This window comes from Perca flavescens, chromosome 16 (genome assembly GCF_004354835.1).
Source record: "Perca flavescens isolate YP-PL-M2 chromosome 16, PFLA_1.0, whole genome shotgun sequence".
Lineage (NCBI taxonomy): Eukaryota > Metazoa > Chordata > Actinopteri > Perciformes > Percidae > Perca > Perca flavescens.
In genome coordinates this window covers 16,880,746-16,902,449 of record NC_041346.1, presented here as the reverse complement: position 1 = coordinate 16,902,449, position 21,704 = coordinate 16,880,746, and the positions used below count along the sequence as shown (strand labels likewise).

The 21,704-nt window shown below is 38.6% G+C and overlaps 1 protein-coding gene across 1 annotated transcript; it reads left to right on the top strand.

Moving 5' to 3' along the window:
- The first annotated feature begins 11,385 nt into the window (after positions 1–11,385).
- Positions 11,386–17,751, top strand: mpx (myeloid-specific peroxidase). Its single transcript, XM_028601467.1, has 15 exons — positions 11,386–11,418; positions 11,539–11,604; positions 11,686–11,773; positions 11,975–12,150; positions 12,416–12,548; positions 13,035–13,164; positions 13,256–13,462; positions 13,552–13,915; positions 14,751–14,911; positions 15,013–15,271; positions 15,355–15,525; positions 15,614–15,851; positions 15,954–16,167; positions 16,501–16,551; positions 17,248–17,751. The coding sequence occupies exons 2-15, from the start codon at positions 11,541–11,543 to the stop codon at positions 17,254–17,256; spliced, it is 2,265 nt and encodes a 754-aa protein (XP_028457268.1). The 5' UTR covers positions 11,386–11,418; positions 11,539–11,540; the 3' UTR covers positions 17,257–17,751.
- Positions 17,752–21,704: the final 3,953 nt, after the last annotated feature.

The window sequence follows — 21,704 nt, the reverse complement described above, 5'->3', positions numbered from 1 at the left end:
CTGTCCTAATGATAAACTCACTTGACATGTCAGCAGTTTTTATGTGTAAATAGTGTGACTATTTAAACCATTTTAATGTTTATCAATTTAATTGAATTTATTTATTCAATTTATCAATCAATGTTGGGGGAGGGGGGCACAGTGGTGAAGTGGGTCTGAGAGAAGTTTAAGTCAACGAGACATGTTTTTTTTGTGTAATGTGGTCTTAGGCTTATTCCTCTCTGAGCTGAATTTTTTTTGTGAAAAAAAAGGAAATATATATGAGAAAAAAAAGATGTGACCTTGTGTTCCTCAAACTGGCTTTTAGTTTAGCAAGACACCACAAAACTAAAGTAAGACAGTTGGTGACCTTACACTGCACTGAAGGTTGTTTATTTATTAATGGTTCGTTAAACATTCTAGATGTCGTGAGGGATGATAAACCTGTTTAACAGACAAGTATGCGTTCCAATAGTACAACAGAAACAATTGTTGATTGTTCGTGCAAGCTGATTCTCATATTTGATAACCTTCATAATTTTGGCTGTTTCCACGGTGAGACAAACTTAGACAGGAGGATGTCTACAAAATGAGAAATCTGCATTTTCTTCTCTGAACTTTTCATTGTCAAGTTTGTCTCTTATCCATGGATGGTTTGCTGCAGAACTGATGTTGTTTAGTACTATTTTGTATGCACTTTCTTTGTGCAAATTTATCAATGTTCATTAAGCCCTCAGTTGGGTGGACAGATAAGCTCCTGCCCTTCTTTTCTAGCTTTTATATGCATAAAATAGAGTTTAATGAAAGTTATTTAAAAGATTGCATGAAACCAATGGCAGTCCAATCAGAAATAGGATAAGATTCCTTGCATGTTGGAAATTCCTTTAATGGTAAACAGTCTGGTGAGCGACGCCTTGAATTTATTGTCTCCCATGCCGAGAACACTGCTTCCTTATTATGTCCATAGTTCATGAGGACTATGCAACTTTGTCTACCAAGATATTGTTAGGATAAATGGCATAAATGACTCATGCATTGGCCAAAACCGCTCTAATTCCTGGAACATGGGGAATCACCAACTAAACTATGAAGCACTGTTGAAGCTCCAGCTCACTAAATGATCATCTGCAAAACCTGGCGTTTTTCAATTTGATTTTATTACCGTAGGTATAACATTTGAGTTTCTCTGATGGTGAAGCATTGTTGCTTGATTATAAAAGCAGAATTTCACAGCAGAACCCCCCCCTTGTCAAATACAGAAGAAACAGCTCTCTAACTAACCCACTGGAGCAATAGGATTTCTTGCTAAACCCTGAGGTTGACCAACAATGTTTCAATCATTGCTGTTAATTTCTGCTTTTTGACTTCCTTCAAAGAGGGACATGATTAGTACACTCTCCTGTGAATGTTGAAAACACACTAATGCTCAACAAAAGTAACAATGTCTTTGTTAACAGACAACCTGAACTCTCTTGATGAGAAAAAAGTGATTTAAAATAAAAAAAATTCTGCATGAAAACTTCTTGTATTTATATTTTACCTTTCCTTCACGTATTAAAGTAAAAAAAGAATATAGCACCATTATTACGCCTCCAAAATGGCAGTGGTGAAAAGTAACTATGTGCATTTACTAAAGGTATGCACTTTTTTAAGGCACTTGTACTCTTCTGGAGTGTTTCCATTGTATGCTACTTTTATACTTCTACTACTCTACAATTCTGAGAAGTATTCTACTTTTTACTCCACTACATTTATTTGACAGATATAAATACTAGTTACTTACAGATTAAGATTTTACATAAAAAAACATATGATCAGTTTACAATACATTGTTTTAAACCAGTTGTTCCTAACATTTTTGCTTTTGAACTCATATAATAAAACTGTCTAGTTGGGGCCTCTTGAGATCAAGAGTTGAAACTAGCTCAACCTCCACCAGCTACAACAGTAAAATGCTAATTATGTATTGGTGCATCATTATTAATAGTCTATTATGTTCTATATAATAATATTATATATATATTATCACAGGAGCAAACCATGTAGTTTTACTTTGATACTTAAACTACATTTTGCAGATAATAATTCTGTACTTTTACCCAAGTAAGATTTTAAATTAAGGACTTGTAACGGAGTAGTTTACGCTGCTGTATTAGTACTTTTACTTTAGTAAAGGATCTAAATACTTCCTCTACCACTGCAAAATAGGGTGATAAATGCTTTATAACATACCATTTTTGTACACAATATACAAAATACTTTCATAAACTATATCTAGGAATTCATGGGAGATCCTTCTTTTCTTTATAATTACATTCTTAAAATGATATTTGTTGTTTGTTAAGTCATGTTTCAGGAAGTTCTAGTAGGATATATAACATACAACCTGCACATCAAAATGTTGTTATTTGTGTTTTGAATGCAAAATATTATTTTGTCATAAGAAATCAAAATCCTAAACTTACTGCTCTCAGGGCATCTGGAACATTTTGCAAGCCATCAACATTAAGAGTTGAAGTCAGAACTGCAGGGGGTAATATTCATCATTAATAATCCTCATCGTAATATCTCTAATCACTTGACTTTTTTAAATATTCACTTAATAATTAATAATTAATCATAGTCTCACCACAGCCTTCAAGACAAACGAAGAGAAGCAAAGAAATCTTGAGCGAGGCCATCGTCTGTTATTTTCAGGCTTTTAGTTGAACGTCTGTCTTCCCTCCTGAGGTCTGTACAGGGAACTGAGAGCACAGCTTATATCTGACAGGGCCCACCTGCCACCTATAGCTCCCACCAACCAGATGTTAGTGTGATAAGACAATTGTTTTCAAGCATAGAGGAACTGTTTTTTTCTCAGTCCCTCAATAAGCTAATATTAGTCAAGTTTCATATTCAGTTCCTCACACCAAGGTGTGAAAACTTAATGTTGTTCAAATGTGTTTACAAATGTACTGTAATTATAATTCAAATGTGCAGTGGCTGCGTTGTTTCAAGTTTGGTTTCCAGCTTTCCAGAAATTGCAATGATATAAACAAATAACTAAAGAAAACATGTAAGGCAGTCAGTACCACCTTAAATCTCATCATTTGATGTTTGTGGAACACACCTGTCATTCTGAATGGGCTTCTGTACTTTCAGAGCTGTTTACCTCTGGTTATAGGTTACTCTTTTTAAGTGTATTTGTACATTTAAAGTCCCTACAATTTCAGCGATTTCAACCCTTTTTCTTCAAAAGCAGTGTTATTTTATTAAGTTAATCTTAAGAGTAACCACAGACCACCCTACCACATTGTCAGACATGGCCATATTACTCTGGCGACTCCTATTGGTAGCTTCACATAACACATTGTGGCAGAGAGTAATGCATGTAACTACCTTCCTGTCCCATTGATCTGACCTGGGGACACTTAGATGGATGGGCTGAAAGCAACACAGAGAGTGCACTAGTTTTTACTGCGTTAGCCTCATTTGTCTATAAAACCTTTGCTATTAGAATAATTTGAAAGATGCTATAAACACAGATACAAATTCAAGGGGCTTTAACATTTTATTACGGATGGCAATACCCATCGGTCTGCCTGTCCACTACTTTGATCTAGACTAAAATATCTTTAAAACTATTCAATGGATTGCTGTAAAAAACATTTGCAGACATGTATGGTCCCCAGATGAGGATTCCTACATACTTTGGTGATCATCTGAATGTTCCTCTGTGTGTTATGTGAAATGTCTCCACAACAAGGTTAAGCTGAGTACATTTAGCCAACAGTTAATGTTAACATTAGCTATAGTTAACATAGTTTATATGGCTAATGTCATTTAACTTTGATAATATAATTTCATATTTAAAATAACCCTAACCTTACTGTAATCATTTTAAAGGGTTTGTGATTAATCAGCTAAGCCAGCTAGAAAAATAGATAGATCCACAGTTCATATCTAGCTATTGTTTATTCAACAGTTATTCTCCTTCTTTCCCTAAACCAGCCCAGACCACTGTACCACAGTATAAATCTAAGTGTTCCTGGGTTTAAGACACACAGAGCAGGGAGGATCTGGACCTTCTCAATCAGGAATGGAATCGGATGGGTTGCCACAATTAAAACCCTGGTGATGCTCTTCTGGCTGGGAAGCGGGGCATCATACAGGATGGTCCCCTGAGTGTTTGTAATGCATTGTTCCAATATCCACCGTGTCGTCCACAGAGTCACTCAGGAGTAGGTGGCCATTCGCCACATGGTCATACACCTCCCGAAGACCCGGGAGACCTGGAGGAGTATCCCTTGGGTTTACAGGGCTGGCAAGACACACAGCCTTCATGAGAGCAGCTGGAGCAATCGTCGGCTGTCATGTCCGGTTGAAGCCACCCAGCAGCCCTAATAGAGCTAAAGGAACAGGTAAATGTTCCCTTTATTTATCCTGCAGGCTGTTTGTGACCATCAGGGCCTCTTCATTAACACCTACTGTATGTGTGCTGGCCTGGGTCAGTCCATGACTAAACAGTGCTCTGCCATATAGGAGGTCTACTCTCCTCCAGGGCACTTTATCCTCGCAGACGCAGGGTACCTGTGCCTCCAACAGCCACTCCCCTTTATCTCTGCTTACAAGAGGCCAGAACAAGGTGTGGGAGCCCAGCGTGCCAACTACCATCTTTCCAGGGCACGCTCCATTATAGAGCGTTCTTTTGGGAGGTTGACGACCATATCCTGGGCCATCTTCCTGCAAGCGCTGGAGGTGCACCACATCTTTGTTCCTCATGTAAGTAATCACTCAACAGGATTTTGTAGAGTATTGAAGAAGAGTGAATTCAACAGGGTGATTTTTTTTTTTCAAGAGGTATTATTTCTTTTTCTTTTTTTTTTACTATATTATAATTTCAGGTCTTAGCAGCATGTGTCGTCCTGCATAACATCTGCCTTAGGGCTGGTGACATCGTTGCCCTGAAGCCTCTGTTAGTACACTTTTATCATCTCACTTACTATAGATTGATTGACTGACCGATACAGTCTTTTATTTTCTTTTGCTTATAGGGTATCATTTCATAATAATAGTTTTTACTGTCATTGTAAAGATAATTTTCTTATTTATTAGATCATTATTGTGTTGCTAGTAGTTGTTAGAAACCCTAGATGCAAACCATAATGTCATCCTTGTCAGGTTAATCTTGTTCTACTTGACTGATTCTCAGTTTTTTGTGTCCTCAAAAGCTTTGTGTTTTATCTCATCTGTGCCTGCTGCTTGGTGAATGTGTTCTGACTCAATCATTACAGGGATTACAAGTTAAAGTTATACGATACAGGTCCATAAACTTCCTGCTTCCTGCTTCTTTTGAAAACTGAATGACTTTTTACAGTAACAAGTCAATTCAAAGTGTTTTACATAAAACATTCAAGAGTATTTAAAAAAAAAAAAGAAAAATCCATTCAGGTCATACTAAAACTTATTTTTAATCATCTTTATAGCCTTCTGCTAAAATTCTATCAACCTTATAAATGGCTTCAGTGTAAGCCTTAGAAACAACATTCAATTAGTAAATGCATTTGAACGTGCCAAATGTTACATGCTAAATGTCAGCATGTTAACATATTTATTATGCTAACTGTAAGCATGTTAAGATCAAATGCTAAGTTCAGCATATAAGCATTCAGCCTAAAGTATATAATTCAGTGTGTATTGTTCAAATCTGCAAAAAGTCTACATTACATAACATGTCATTTAGCTGACGCTTTTATCCAAAGCGACTTACAATTGATCTATATATGTCAGAGGTCACACACCTCTGGAGCTACTAGGGGTTAAGTTTCTTGCTCAGGGACACATTGGTTGATGTATCGCAGTGGGAATCGAACCCAAGTCTCCCACACCAAAAGCATGTGTCATATCCACTGCACCATTACCACCCCCCACTACAATTCAAAGGGAAATTGCTTATACTTTTCTACAGTTATTTGCCACCGTTAATTACTTTACAAAGTAAGATTTTCGCACACAAAACTTCTGAAAATAAGATAAGATAGACTTTATTGTTCTGAAGGAAATTTGTCTTGGACACATACACATACATTAACTGCTGTTTAGGAAATAGAAAAATACAACATAACATAGTATATACATACATACATACATACCTACAGTGCACAGACACCAGTCACCAGTCTGCATGGACACCCTCTGAACATAGGGCATAGCGATCATTCACAAAAAGCCAAACAAACAGCAGAACGATGTGTGTCTGTGTAGCCCACAGAGCAGCTCGACAGTTACATGTACTGAGGTAGAGCTGAAATGGGAGGGGGAATAATACCTAACTATAATAAACACAGAAATATGACTCATAATAATTATAGGAGTTGGTATAATGAAATGAAATGTGTCAATTATAGTAACAGTAAAGATTATAGAACTATGACTAATAATAATAATAGTAGTGGGCATCAAGCAGGACCATGGCAGCAGCCACACCCACAATCCAAGGGAATCTGCAGCGAGAAAACACAAGGGGAAGAAACTAAGTTAGTAACATGCATTATTTGGACATAAATGCATACAGGTGGAGAGAGAGAGGAGGAGAGAGGAGGAGAGAGGAGCTCAGTGTGTCATAGGAAGTCCCCCAGCAGTCTAAAACTATAGCAGCATAACTAAGGGCTGGTCGTTTATACGTGGTTTATAAAAAGCTTATTTTTATAGCTTAGTATTCAATGCAAAAAATACTATACCAGCTTGAGGTGAAAAAATATTGATCTTTGTATTGCTACTACAGTACCAGTCAAAGGTTTGGAAATGCTTTCTTGTTCACTTGAATGGGAAAGTGTGTCCAAACTGTTGACTGGTACTGTATGTTGGTAATTTGAGCACTTTTACAACATTTAATTGTACCTTCTGTTGAGAATATAGTGAGGTAAGCAGCATAAAGTTCACTTATTGCTTTGACACTCTGCACATCGCTGCTTCCTCCAGGCTCCAAATGTGCGACAGAATCAGCAAGTTTAAGAACGAGCGCCAGGTTAATTACAAGCTTTTCTTTGCCAAATAAAATAATTTTGTCTGTGCTGTCAATCACCACAAAATATAAAACTAGATAAAATTAGAGCAAGCAAATGACTACTGTTATCTGTCTTTTATTGCATGTGTTTATCCACATAATCAACAGATATTTCTGAGATTCGACCAAGCGTCTTTGTGTCTGTGATGTTTGAATAAAGCAGATATCCAGATGGGAAAATGTCTCACCAAAACTATTAGTAATTAGCTAGTAATTAACTATCAGTTTTAGTTGTAAGACGTGAACGAGCTTAGTAGCTGCGTAAAACAGTAGTTTTATGCCCAGTAATACTATTTGTACATGTACTATTATTGTTGCAACAATCCAGTTTATCCATGGGGATCATTAGACACTACACAAAATAAATCACTTAGTTAATGTACACAAATATTGAAGCTATATTGACATTCCATGCAGACACAACAGATCATATATTGCTTTTACAGCTGTACTAAAGTTAAAGTTCAGTTTTGATAAGTGAGCTGTCCTAATGATAAACTCACTTGACATGTCAGCAGTTTTTATGTGTAAATAGTGTGACTATTTAAACCATTTTAATGTTTATCAATTTAATTGAATTTATTTATTCAATTTATCAATCAATGTTGGGGGAGGGGGGCACAGTGGTGAAGTGGGTCTGAGAGAAGTTTAAGTCAACGAGACATGTTTTTTTTGTGTAATGTGGTCTTAGGCTTATTCCTCTCTGAGCTGAATTTTTTTGTGTGAAAAAAGGAAATATATATGAGAAAAAAGAAGATGTGACCTTGTTTTCCTCAAACTGGCTTTTAGTTTAGCAAGACACCACAAAACTAAAGTAAGACAGTTGGTGACCTTACACTGCACTGAAGGTTGTTTATTTATTAATGGTTCGTTAAACATTCTAGATGTCGTGAGGGATGATAAACCTGTTTAACAGACAAGTATGCGTTCCAATAGTACAACAGAAACAATTGTTGATTGTTCGTGCAAGCTGATTCTCATATTTGATAACCTTCATAATTTTGGCTGTTTCCACGGTGAGACAAACTTAGACAGGATGTCTACAAAATGAGAAATCTGCATTTTCTTCTCTGAACTTTTCATTGTCAAGTTTGTCTCTTATCCATGGATGGTTTGCTGCAGAACTGATGTTGTTTAGTACTATTTTGTATGCACTTTCTTTGTGCAAATTTATCAATGTTCATTAAGCCCTCAGTTGGGTGGACAGATAAGCTCCTGCCCTTCTTTTCTAGCTTTTTATATGCATAAAATAGAGTTTAATGAAAGTTATTTAAAAGATTGCATGAAACCAATGGCAGTCCAATCAGAAATAGGATAAGATTCCTTGCATGTTGGAAATTCCTTTAATGGTAAACAGTCTGGTGAGCGACGCCTTGAATTTATTGTCTCCCATGCCGAGAACACTGCTTCCTTATTATGTCCATAGTTCATGAGGACTATGCAACTTTGTCTACCAAGATATTGTTAGGATAAATGGCATAAATGACTCATGCATTGGCCAAAACCGCTCTAATTCCTGGAACATGGGGAATCACCAACTAAACTATGAAGCACTGTTGAAGCTCCAGCTCACTAAATGATCATCTGCAAAACCTGGCGTTTTCAATTTGATTTTATTACCGTAGGTATAACATTTGAGTTTCTCTGATGGTGAAGCATTGTTGCTTGATTATAAAAGCAGAATTTCACAGCAGAACCCCCCCCTTGTCAAATACAGAAGAAACAGCTCTCTAACTAACCCACTGGAGCAATAGGATTTCTTGCTAAACCCTGAGGTTGACCAACAATGTTTCAATCATTGCTGTTAATTTCTGCTTTTTGACTTCCTTCAAAGAGGGACATGATTAGTACACTCTCCTGTGAATGTTGAAAACACACTAATGCTCAACAAAAGTAACAATGTCTTTGTTAACAGACAACCTGAACTCTCTTGATGAGAAAAAAGTGATTTAAAATAAAAAAATTTCTGCATGAAAACTTCTTGTATTTATATTTTACCTTTCCTTCACGTATTAAAGTAAAAAAAGAATTGTACACACTATCAATCACTTGTGCTCACTGATGCTCACTCGTGATGTGTTTTGTAAAGCTGAAATATGATGTGCAACCTATTCCTCAACTTTCAACAATGTCTACTGTAGTGAATGAAGCAATATGAGTTAAGATTTGTCTTTAAATAATTTTAAAGCAAAGAAGGGGGTAGTGTGCACATCCAGCCCCGCAGTTGGGTACAGGTACAGGACACAAACAACGGGAGATGTTGCCCTCCCGGAAATTTGCAAGTTTTGCCTGCAGAAGATCTTGTAAGTCAAAGCATACATCAATACTTTAGGGAGCATGCAAATTTCTAGGGCTGTCCTCGACTAAAGAAATTCTTAGTCGACTAACACTTATAGGATTTTGTCGACTAATCGATTAGTTGATTTACTTGACAGAGCTGTGCGCTTTGAGAGGTGGTTAAGACTAGAAAAGCACAATATAAATGTAGTTAATTAACCATCTGTAAAACTGAGTTTCTCCACAATTAATCCTGCAAAAGCACCACTTTAAATCTTGTGTTTACCATAAATGTGCTCATAAGTTTCTTGGAAATGAGTAATTAGGCATGAATAAGCATAAAAATGACTTACCAACTAAAGAAATCTTAGTCGACTAAGACCAAAACGTCCGATAAGTCGACTAATCGACTAAGAGGTGGCAGCCCTACAAATTTCATAGTTTTCTTTTGACTGATATACTTTTCACACCTGACTTGGTTGAAACAAAGGCCAAGGCTCAGTGGGATGACTGATCCATCTGGAGAAGGTTGACGATGCTAATCTCTCGCCTCCTAAAGTATGTTATTCATGTTATCAGGGACAAGTCCCGTTTTTTTATTTCACAGTGGAGCCGTTCTTTGTTTTGTTATCTGTGACCATTTTGCTTTCCAATAAAAAGCTCTTTGTATTAACAGCAGCCTCCCGGATCCCCACCCGAATAGGCACATACAGTTTCAAGGTAAAGATATGTTTGATAGTTGGCTGACTTTCCTTTTCCTCATTGCACAACCATGTCTCACACGTTTAACCTATTACTTATTTACCTGTAATACGCCTACAGTTAATACAGCACTGGCATGAACACCAACCTAAACCTGCCAAAAAGGGCGGAAAAAAACCTGATGTAATTTTTCATTTAATCAGAGGCTAAAGATGGATAAACTCTTATATTTGAGTGTGCAGTTGATTCTTTATCTTAAGGAACATGTGTGAATTTCTTCCTCTTTTCAAAGACTTTCTCAAGTGAATCAGTTTCTGTGTGGTAACACTGTATGGCAACATCAGTAAACTGAAATCGGTAGAGTGAAAACAAGAAAACTGTCAAAATGCTGCAAACCTCTTTACTGTCGGCTACCAATAAAGGAGTAAATGGAGTATAACATTCTTTAAAAATTGTGGTTAAAAAACTATTTCTCCAGTGAGAAAAGACTGGATCCAGTTATGTCGTATAATATCATGAACAGAACAGTATGATTCACACAGGATGTAGGATGTCAAGAAGTATTTCTAAAATGTGTTCTAAATGCTCCTTAAACACCTATATTAAAATTATTATAATGACTTAGACTTTTTTATTCAAATAGCTTCTGTAAAAGAAAATTACTTACCCAACAGTTTTAGTCTCATCTTATTCTAATATTCTCTTTCATGTTCCAGCTGTTCTGTATGATGTTCAGCTGTTCTCACATTATTTTACCTGATCAGCAGACTTTTAGTGTATCATGAATTCATTTAGTGTGTCGGCTGAGTGAAACCTTTTGTTAAAGGCCATGCTGGGTCAGACAGAAGTTCACAACTGTGACAGTATTGAGTTTATACAAATCTGCTCAGACAGACTTGTGAGTTGAATGTCTTCTTTATTCTGTTGTTTTTTGTAAACTTGTATAAAACTCATTCTGGTCAGAGAGAATTCTACAGCTTCTTGTGAAATTCTGTCTCCACTGTGCAGTGAATAAAACTCTTCTGCAGCCACAGAATTGGACTGGAAAGAATTTCTTTCCACACTTCATACTAAAATACTAAAAACCCAATTACAATTGCTGTTACCATGACGACCACCATCACAGCTGCCACTGGTACTTATTATGTAGTTTGCTAAATACAAACATCCATCCTATCAGTTTACCTTCCAATCTGAAACAATAAATACAGTAGATAAAAAATAAAGGATTTCCTTCAGCAGAGAGAGAAGGAAGAAGGAAGAAGGAAGTGCTCTTTACCGACAGTAGCATTACCTGTACAACCTCCGGGGCGGGACCTCAGGGCCTCACACTGAATATAAAGAGGGTGACCACACCGTAAATTCCACATCTCCAAGAGAAACTGAAATCTTCACAGATATTTTCACAGAAACGGGTAAAGAGATCTTTTTTTATATTTATATATTTTTTATGTGATGTGGTGCTGAAGAAATAATTTTTTGCATGCCTTTTCGACAAATGAATTTAGTTTTATACTGACATTTATTTATTTTAGGTATGCTTTTCTCTGCCCTTCTTGTGCTGGGCATTTGCCTGGTTCCTGCTCACTCCAAACCAGCAGGTAGGCTACATTCTTCTCTCACAATATAATCATTTTGTCACAATTGATGGACAATTTGATAGATGTGTTGTTTATTTGCAGGAGAACATCTTGGCAGTCCTTTCCTTCAAAGCTGTTTTGAGGAGGCAAAGAAACTTGTGGATGATGCGTACAAGTACTCCAGAGAAGAGTGAGTTCATTTTATGGGTTATTTCATCTCACAGGGTTAAATAGATTATCTTTCAAATTATTCAGCATCAATGCACACTGAAATGCTATTTTTTTGGCATGCAAGCCATTCATTACAGGTACTCTGTAGCTCAGTAATTGTAGGAAAAAGTACCCAAATTGTACTCCATTGTTCGACTGTGTGACTTTTTTTTTCTTCCAGGAGTCTGAGACGAGTCCGCAGGGAGGTGGTGCGTCCTCACGATGCTCTTCGTCTCCTGAAGCAGCCTCGTGGTGACACACGCTCAGCTGTGAGATCTGCAGACTACATGGCACAGACCCTCCGTCTGCTGCACGAGAGGGTGCATCACGTGCACAAACGGTCACTCAACGCAACAGGTCAGACATGCAGCACCCAAACAAAGACAACACATTCAGACACACACAGTGCTCACAACTTTTCCTGGTCATGGTTGATGGTCTGACGTTTACTGTTTTGTAATGTGGGCATAGTTATACACTTCATAGCTGTAATTAAGGACTAGACATAAAAAGTTGACATTCACACACACACACACACACACACACACACACACACACACACACACACACACACACACACACACTTTGGTAATCTATGAATTATGTCTTTTACATTTCTCAGATTTGCTCACTAGAGAGGATCTACTTAAGCTTTCCAAAATATCTGGATGTGAAGCTCAAGTCATTCTTCCGTCATGCCCGAGCACACCAAACCTTAATAAGTATCGCACAGCCACCAGCGTCTGCAACAACATGTAAGAGAAATATTTGTGTGAGAAAATGATGTTTTAAATTCTCCCTTTTTAAAATGTATGTAGCCATTTTCTTCTGTATTTTGACTTCTGTAATACCATCTTGGACATAGAAAACATTTAAACTTTTACATGCAAACATTTTTATAATACAACATCAAACCCCATATTTGAGTCCTTTTCTTAAACAACTTATCTTAAGCAGGCACCTTTTAACATTACAAATGTTAAAAGTTTATCAACTTTCCAGAATAACAGTTTAGCACATAAATGTAGGTGAAAAGCAATTGTATGGTTTCTTTGCATAAAGCAGTCTGTGTTGAATTAATGAAAACTTTTTGGATCTGTGAGATTGAGGGTTACATTCAGAGGAAATGCTTGTGAAATACACCTAAAGATTTTAGGCTATACACCGCAGAAGATGTGTACACTTCCCTGGGATTTCTCAAGCAGTGTTTCTAAACACGGACATCTCTTGTTTGGTTTTAGAAAAAACCCTCGCCTCGGGGCCTCCAACACCCCCTTTGCCCGCTGGCTACCTGCCGAATATGACGATGGCATCTCCCAACCGAAAGGCTTTAACCGAAACCGAAAAATCAACAACTTCTTGCTCCCACTGGTACAACATTGAAATCCCAGACACTTGCTTTGATTAACATATGTAAATGCTGATTTAAAATTGAAACTAAACAATTCTCCTCTACTCTCAGGTGCGACAGGTGTCCAACAACATCCTGAGCACAACAGACGCAGGCGTGGTTAACGACACAGAATACACTCACATGGTGACCCTGTTTGGGCAGTGGAACGACCACGATCTCACCTTCACACCCTTCTCCCCCAGCATCCGCTCCTTCAGCAACGGGCTCAACTGTGACGAGAGCTGTGAGAATTCTGAGCCATGCGTCCCCATCCAGGTTGGTGTGAAAGCTCAGACCCAAACATTGAAATGTTATTTTCACTAAAAGATTCTCTCCATAACTTTTGGCGTCTTTCTTACAAACAGATTCCTCCTGGCGACCCCCGCTTGCCCTCCGGCCCAAACAGCTGCATCCCTGCGTTCAGATCCGCCCCTGCTTGCGGAACGGGATACTCGGCCTACAATTTTGGCGGAGAACCCAACAAGAGAGAGCAAATCAACGCCCTGACAGCCTTCCTGGATCTTGGCCAGGTGTACGGCTCTGATGAGAAGCTCTCCCTGTTTCTTCGCGACCTCGAGAGTGATGCCGGCCTGCTGCGCGTCAATACAGAGTTCAGAGACAACAACCGTGAGCTGCTGCCCTTTAACCCTCTCCAGGTGAACATGTGTGCCACTCGCAGAAAAATCACCAACAACACGAACGCCAGAGAGGTGCCCTGTTTCATTGCAGGTAAGTCATCTTGCAAGTTCACTGTAACTTATAGCTTTATAAATGGTTATTGAGTCATTTATTAATGTTTCAAAGATCAGCAACAAGCCAAAAGAGTAGTATCTAATTGTAAGCGGCTCTAAGTATAACTGTAACTCCCTTTAAGCATCCACAACTGGATACTTGTGTATAAACAAATCATTAATAAAAAAATAAGAGTTGTAGTAGTGTAAAATATGTTCATAGAAGATGGTATAATTGTTGAGAATGATAACTAATAAAAACACTGTCCTTATACAACCACATTGTAATGTGTTATAAACAATTTATTAAATATATATTCTATTTATAAATGCAAAACGGGGTTAATTAGTTAGTGTAACAAATTATCTTGATGAATTGGTAAAAAGTGAGAAAACAATGAACCCTTGCTGATGATTTACTAACATTTATAACTGAAGACTTATTACAAAATAAGTTGCTATTACAGAATCATGTTGTTGTCACTTTATAATATGACTTCAGACATGCAGTTGAATATATTGGTAAATATTTCAAAAGGGTTTTCACTACAATAATCTTAAATCTTAAATTGCGCTTTAATTTTCAATCCAATGCTGTCATTTATTTTCTGGTGAAAACAGGACAATAAAACAGCTAATTTAAAAGAGAAAGCAATTTATACTAGAGGACATTTAGCAAGTCAAATGTTGTTCTTATTCATGTCTTTTTGCTGATGTATAAAACATTAAGAAATCATGAATTAACCATTAATAAAGCCATTATTTACAACTCATGAACTCCTGAAAAGAACATTTCAGAGCAACTATTTGAAGTGTACATTTCTGTTTGTAAGGTGATGGCCGCGTGGACGAGAACATCGCTCTGACATCTATTCATACACTGTTTATGCGTGAGCATAACCGCCTGGCTCGTGAACTGAAGAGACTGAACCCACAATGGGATGGTGAGACACTCTACCAAGAGGCCCGTAAAATCATGGGGGCTTACACACAGGTGGGTAAACCTGAGAGTCAGTCAGCATTCCTGGTTACATACATCCCCAAAGCAGGTGACACTCCACTGTCTTTTAATTAAAATAAATCTGTCTCCCTCAGGTGTTTGTGTTCAGGGACTATCTGCCTCACATTGTGGGTCCCGACGCAATGCGTCGACAGCTAGGCCAGTACCCTGGCTACAATCCTAACGTTGACCCCAGCATCGCCAACGTCTTTGCAACAGCAGCTTACCGCTTCGCCCACTTGGCCATCCAGCCATTCTTAGGCCGTCTGGATGCAAACTACAGGGAGGACCCTCAGTTCCCCAGTGTTCCCTTGTTCAAGGCCTTCTTTACCCCATGGAGAATCATCTTTGAGGGTGAGTTGTACGGACAGAAGGGTAGTAACTTATCAGTCACTCTGTCTCCATCTGTCACCCTAACTTTAATTTGATCTCTCCAGGTGGCATTGACCCTGTGCTCCGTGGTTTGATCGGCCGTCCTGCTAAACTGAACACTCAGGATCACATGATGGTGGATGCTCTGAGGGAGAGGTTGTTCCAGTTTGTGATGCATCTGGCTTTGGACCTGGGCTCTCTCAACATGGAGAGGGGACGTGACCATGGCTTGGCTGGTATATCCTTCACTCTGATTTCTCTAATTTCATCTCTTCCTCAGTTGTCCTCATCCACTCTTTGCTTACATGTTGTTTAATTCTCTAGGCTACAACGCCTGGCGCAGGTTCTGTGGCCTGTCTCAGCCCAGGAACCAGCAGGAGCTCGCTCAGGTCATGAACAACAACGACCTGGCCCGCAGACTGCTACAGCTCTACGGGACGGCCGACAACATCGACATCTGGATGGGAGGCGTGGCAGAGCCGTTTGTCAATGGCGGCCGTGTGGGGCCTCTGTTTGCCTGCCTCATCGCAACACAGTTCCAGAAGATCCGCCAGGGTGACAGGTCAGTACGTGTGTGGATACATAACAGTGATGCTAACATGATCACAAAAATAAATTTAAATCCAGTCTCTGTTGACACTAAACTCTTGTTTGAAATAATCAGGCTGTGGTACGAGAACCCGGGCGTCTTCACTCCGGCGCAGAGAGCCGCTCTGTCCACTACCTCCTTATCCAAGATCATCTGTGACAACACCGGTATCACAGCAGTCCCCAGTGACGCCTACAGCGTCCTCTCAAACAGGAACCGGCTCGTCAACTGCGCCAACCTCCGACGCCTGAACCTGGCACCCTGGAGGGAGACAGTTAGGTCTAACCAGGTGTGTTTATTTCTTCCTTAATCACTTGTGTGAAAATCATTCTTCATGTGTGGTGTTTGATCTTGCAAGCTTGGGTCAGAACTGTCAGGAAGTCGGTGGAAATGAGGTTGGTTTTAAGTACTAAAAAGTGGTAGTCCTACTTTAAGATAACAATGAAGCCAAACTTTTTTTTATAAAAGGTTCACATTTAGATCATGCAACACCTGTTCTTAACTTTTTGTGAAGGTGTTCCTCATTCCATAAGAAACCATTTATGGTTTACTGATCACTTTTAAAAAATTCTCAAATTATGAGGATAAATAAGTTTAACTTTTATATCTTCTTGATATACAGATTGTGAACCAACTGGAAAGCCAGGACCCCCCGGACCTCCAGACCAATGAGGTAGTCTATTTAGTTATTGTCTGTTCAGCCTTATGTACATTTTATATCATGTATCAATGTTCATATTTACAGTATGAAGACAATAGAACATATACATAGAAAATAGAAACTACACACATTTACCCCACATAACATGACATGGTCAACTTAAATGAAGTATGTGAAATATAAATAAACATAAACATCAGTCATATATAAATCTTGGAATACAGTTCATCTCTATGGAGTACACCCATCTTTTATCCTTCACTAACTGCAACAGTCTAATCAGGGCCTTTAGATTCTGACCACTTTATTATCATGTCCCTGTTGTCATTATTGTCCACCTATCCTAAAAAACATGTTTTGTGAGAGATTTTTTTAACTGAACAATGCACCATGTTTTAGAAGCTGATCATATATTTTGATGAAAAAACTATGTAATGGAGTATAATATTGCATCCAAAATGTAGTGAATTAGAAAAATCATAGAAAAAGGAAATACTTAAGAACAAGTATCTCAAAGGTGTACTCAAGTAGAGTAATTGAGTAAATGTGCTAAGTTACTTTCCACTTGGATAATTCATAACATTAGTAGCAGATCCAGGTATTTTATCAAGTAGATTCAAAGCTGAAAATGTGGATAATTACAAGCCTACAGTGTGCTGTCAGTTTTTACATCATTTTTAAGTAATCTATACTTTTGTTCCTCTGCAGATCTCGTAGGAACCCCAGCCCCGAGAAGCCCTCCTGGATCGCCAACGCCCAACATCAATCCTACACAGCCACAATCTACCTTGACTGTCCGCCTGGGCGAGTACAACCCATCCTCAGTCAATTTCTCTGCATTTAATTTTACTTTTCATTAATGACATCTTATCAAATATCTAATTTTAATAATTGACTTATTTTTTACTTTTGGTCCGATGGACCAGATTAGGTCACACCATACAACTGCACATATATATATTTTCTGAAGAATGAACACATATTTGCCTAACGTAATGCAGCAAATCTATTCAACTCTTATACAGCACATGTAGTCTTTTGGTCCGAAAATGTTTAGACAATTTTGATGGTGGGATTTACCAGTATTATTATGAAAGGCACTGACCAAATTGAAGCATGTCTTGACAAAGTTTTGTGTGCTTTGCCTGTGAGGTTTGTTTCACTGTAACTGTATCTGTTGTATTGTGCATTTAATAAACTAAAGAAACCATAGAGCAGCAATGTTGTTCATTTTTCATATTTCTGAGACATCATGAATTATCTCATGGACGTCTTATGTCAATCGCAAAAAAATTGTGTCTGAAGGCATTTTGAAAGTACAGGACCAACATAGAGATTATGGTAAAAGCTCTATTTGGCAATCATTTTCAAATATGCAGACTAATACTCCTGTGCTGAAGAGATGATGATCAAAAATTAGATCAAGCTTGGACACTTAGCTTCACAAAATATATTTATTTTCAAGCAGCAACATTAAACCTAAGAAAACAGCTTGGTTAACTTTGTTCTAATATTGACTTCAGTAATCTAAATTAAGCAACACAGGCCAAAGTTCAATCATCATTTTAATGTACTGTATGCCTCCTGTAGATGGAGCCATCGTTCTTTTTTTTCTTTTTTGTATGCTTCATTTAGTGACATAACCACTTCACCATGAACTGGATATGGGGGAAGGAAGGAAACATTTATACCTGTGGTTAACTTACTGTATATTCTCCAGCCTACCTGGGTTGTACATGTCCACACTGCAAAAGGTAACTGGAACATCTACAGAAACTTTGAGGTAAACATGCAAACTTTATACAGGAAGTTTCAGTGGTAAGATTTAAACTTAGTCAGGACCTTCTTGCTGAAAAGGAACAATGGCCTCATTTTTACTGGTATTAAAATACAATCTGAGTGATCAGATCACAAGTGGACAGCTGTTAACCTGAGTACAGGTGTGAACGCACCCAGGAAGCATTGAGATCCGATCACTCAGACCACATTCAAAAGGTGGTCTTGGCCACATGTGTCCACGTTCTTATAGCAGTGTGTACGGGTATGTGTCCTGGGCCACATTAAGGACCTCCTACCAGGGAGGCTGGTCGACGTAATGACACCGCCGTTGATTACGGGAAGGTGTTTACATAGGTGGACTGTTCAATGCAGTAGACTGGGAGAAAGTGAAATTGGAACTCGTGAGCAGAAAAAGTGTTGTTTGGCAGTACTTTCAGTCAAAAGAAGGCGATTCAAGCTACATGTTCAATTTGCAATGCCCATTTGTCTCGTGGTGACAAGGAAAATAAACAATACACAACATCGCCGCAGTTAAAACATTTGCGTATGAAACCTCCGAAAGAATACAAGTTGTGCATGAAGGAATCTACAGACAGCAGCCAAAATGCAGCAACTTCTGCCAAGAAATAGTCTGAATAATGAGATACACTATGTTACAGTTATCTTTTTTGAAATTCTTTTAACCTTCTGGCAGAGCTAGGCTAGCTGTTTCCTCCTGCTTCCAGTCTTTGTGCTAAGCTAAGCTAACCAGCTGCTGACTGTAGATCCATGTGTAACGGACATGTAGGAGTGTGGTTTTCAATCTGCTCATAACCGAAAGGAAAAAGCACATTTTCCAACATGTCAGACTATTCCTATAAGTTATCATAATTTGTAAGTGTGTTCACAGCTTGATTTGAATAACTTTGACATTTTAACTACTACCAAAGATACAGTAGCAACATCACAATACAGTTAACAGTGGAGTTATAAGGCTTCCATCCAACAACACTGACTTCTAGTTTGATTAAAGGGGAACTATGCAGTTTTTTTTAGCTTAATTTACCTTAACTGAACAGCTTCGGGGTCATTGGAATGGTTATTTGACTTTTTTTGGGTTGATGGTGGTCGTCTCGCTTCCCCCTAGCGCCTGTGAGCGGAAAAACCACCCTTGCAAGTTTAGGCCGGCGAGCGAGAGTCGTCGCTCGCAAAAAAGCATTGTCAGAGGAACAGAGAAAGAGGAAAGGGCAGACTGACCGAGCGAGGAGTCAGCAGTTATATCTATTCCAAAGCTGTAGGGGGAGCGCTATAGAGAAACCTGCTAGCAAAAAGCGAAGAAATTGCCCAAACTGCATAGCGCCCATAGACAGTAAAAGAATGCACACAGCTACACCATATATTTCCACGGAGACCAATGAAGTCACTTTTCTGGTGATGGCTGAGCGTGCTGAGCAGCCTCAAATAGAGCTTGACGACGTAGATGTGACATGAGCAACCTGTCTGAAAGTTATAAGTCTTCTGGTAGCTGTGCCAAGAGAAATCTCAATCATTAACCAATCTTGCAGAGACGGAAAGCGTAGGCATATGTAAGGAGATAACATGGGCACAGGCTAATTATTGCTAACTAAAATGCTAGTTAACATTAGTAATTAAACTTAAACAGCTAATGTAAGTCGAAACTGCCTGCGAGCTTCTCCTGACTATACGGTAATTTCTCTACTACGCGACAGTAAGTCGCCGCGTGGTTATGACACAATAGTTAGCCTATTTTTACAAAAACGGCTGCTACGGGGCCATAACGTGAGATACAAGGTAATGGAGCCTTTTATACATGGTTGTGTTTCTTTAGAAATAAACAATGGACAAATAGAGTATTTAAACGCTTCAGATGTAAAGTTATTCGCTGTCAAAGTGACGCCAAAATGAATGGCAGTCAATGGAATGCTAACGGGAGGTGATGGCTTGTTAGCCTAGAATCTCCCCATTGGACGTATGCTTTGCGGAGGCTCGCTTACCCCCTTGATAGCACCCCTTTAATGTCTGAATTTACCCTCACAGTTTAGTCCGTTTTGTCTTGGCAAATACAGAGACACATAAATAACTGCTGAAAATGAATAAGACAATACCACAAGTCAAAGATAAATAAATCAAATAAATAAATCAAATAAATGTATTTATTACTGGATTAACTGGAATTTCTCCCTCCCTCTCTGTTGTTGTGTGATAGGCGGGAGTCGGAGGACATACTGGGAGTAAAAAAAACGAAGAGTACATCTGCATGAATCATTGCACAATGTAAAGTTTTCTGGGCTTTGTCTTGATAAAGCGCTCCTCCTCCTGGTTGCAGAGTCTAGAGTGCATGTGCAGAGTGCCACGTAGTCCACCAGTCTCTGTGTGTTTGGGTACTGTGTGTGTGTGTGTGTGTGTGTGTGGTGCAAACCCTAACTTGTTGATCCAAGAGTAATAGAAACCCAGTTATTATATATAACCCATTTATGAAAGAGGAGAAATATTTGAATTGTCAGTTTCTGTTTAGAGTTTTGAGTTAAGATGAACGTGATCTTATTTGAACAGGCTAACTTTTGCAAATGAGTGGAGGTAAGATCTATTACTGCAAGGAAATGTAAGAGTGTAAAAAGCTGTAAAGGATATTAACAGAAGCAGGGATGTTATGGGATAGAAGTTATGTGTTTTAAGTTGAGGGATGTGATAGAAGAGTCTTGGGAATAGACCAGAGGAAGTACGCAATACTAATTTTCTAACTGGATTTAAACAGCCCGCAACAAAGCCAACAAAGTTGGAGCGATGTGGGTTTTATATCATATGCAAGAGCAATGAAATATCTATATCTACCTTAAATCTAGACATTGGCTGTTGTAAATGCTTAAATGTAGGCTTCACATCTCAAGGGAAGTGGCAAATGTCAGACTGATGTTGACTCAGTAATGGCACTTTTTATGGCAATTTAGCATCATGACAGGATGGAGATCTCTTTTTTCCCCTCTTTACTCACTGACGTGTCTTATGCAGGAGGCCTTGTCACTATTTTCCCTTCGTATTCTGCAACCCAGACGTGGATTTATTCAAATTCTTTTAGCTGAGCCGGGTGCCCAAAAATATCAGGAATGGGAGTGAGTTCCAGCAACGTGGACAAAAGAACTTGGCTAATTCCTTGCAGATGTGTCTCCTGAGCTGTGTGGGGGAACACTGTGCTGCCCTCGCTGGAGAGAAAAAGGACTGGAGAAAGTTCAATGAATTACGAGTGAAAAAACAGGAGTGACTCGGTACAGCTGGTTCTGACTGTCTGGTGTTCGAGGGAAGAGAAAGGAGGAAACACAGAAACACATGCACATAGTTGGCCCTCTCTGTATGTAGGAGTGTATGTAAGTCATCCTCTAAGAAAAAAC

Coding starts and splice junctions, on each gene's coding strand:
- mpx (XM_028601467.1), top strand. CDS start 11,541: ATGCTTTTCTCTGCCCTTCTTGTGCTGGGCATTTGCCTGGTTCCTGCT. Junction 11,605..11,685: donor TGCTCACTCCAAACCAGCAG/GTAGGCTACATT, acceptor GTTTATTTGCAG/GAGAACATCTTGGCAGTCCT. Junction 13,463..13,551: donor AGCCATGCGTCCCCATCCAG/GTTGGTGTGAAA, acceptor TCTTACAAACAG/ATTCCTCCTGGCGACCCCCG.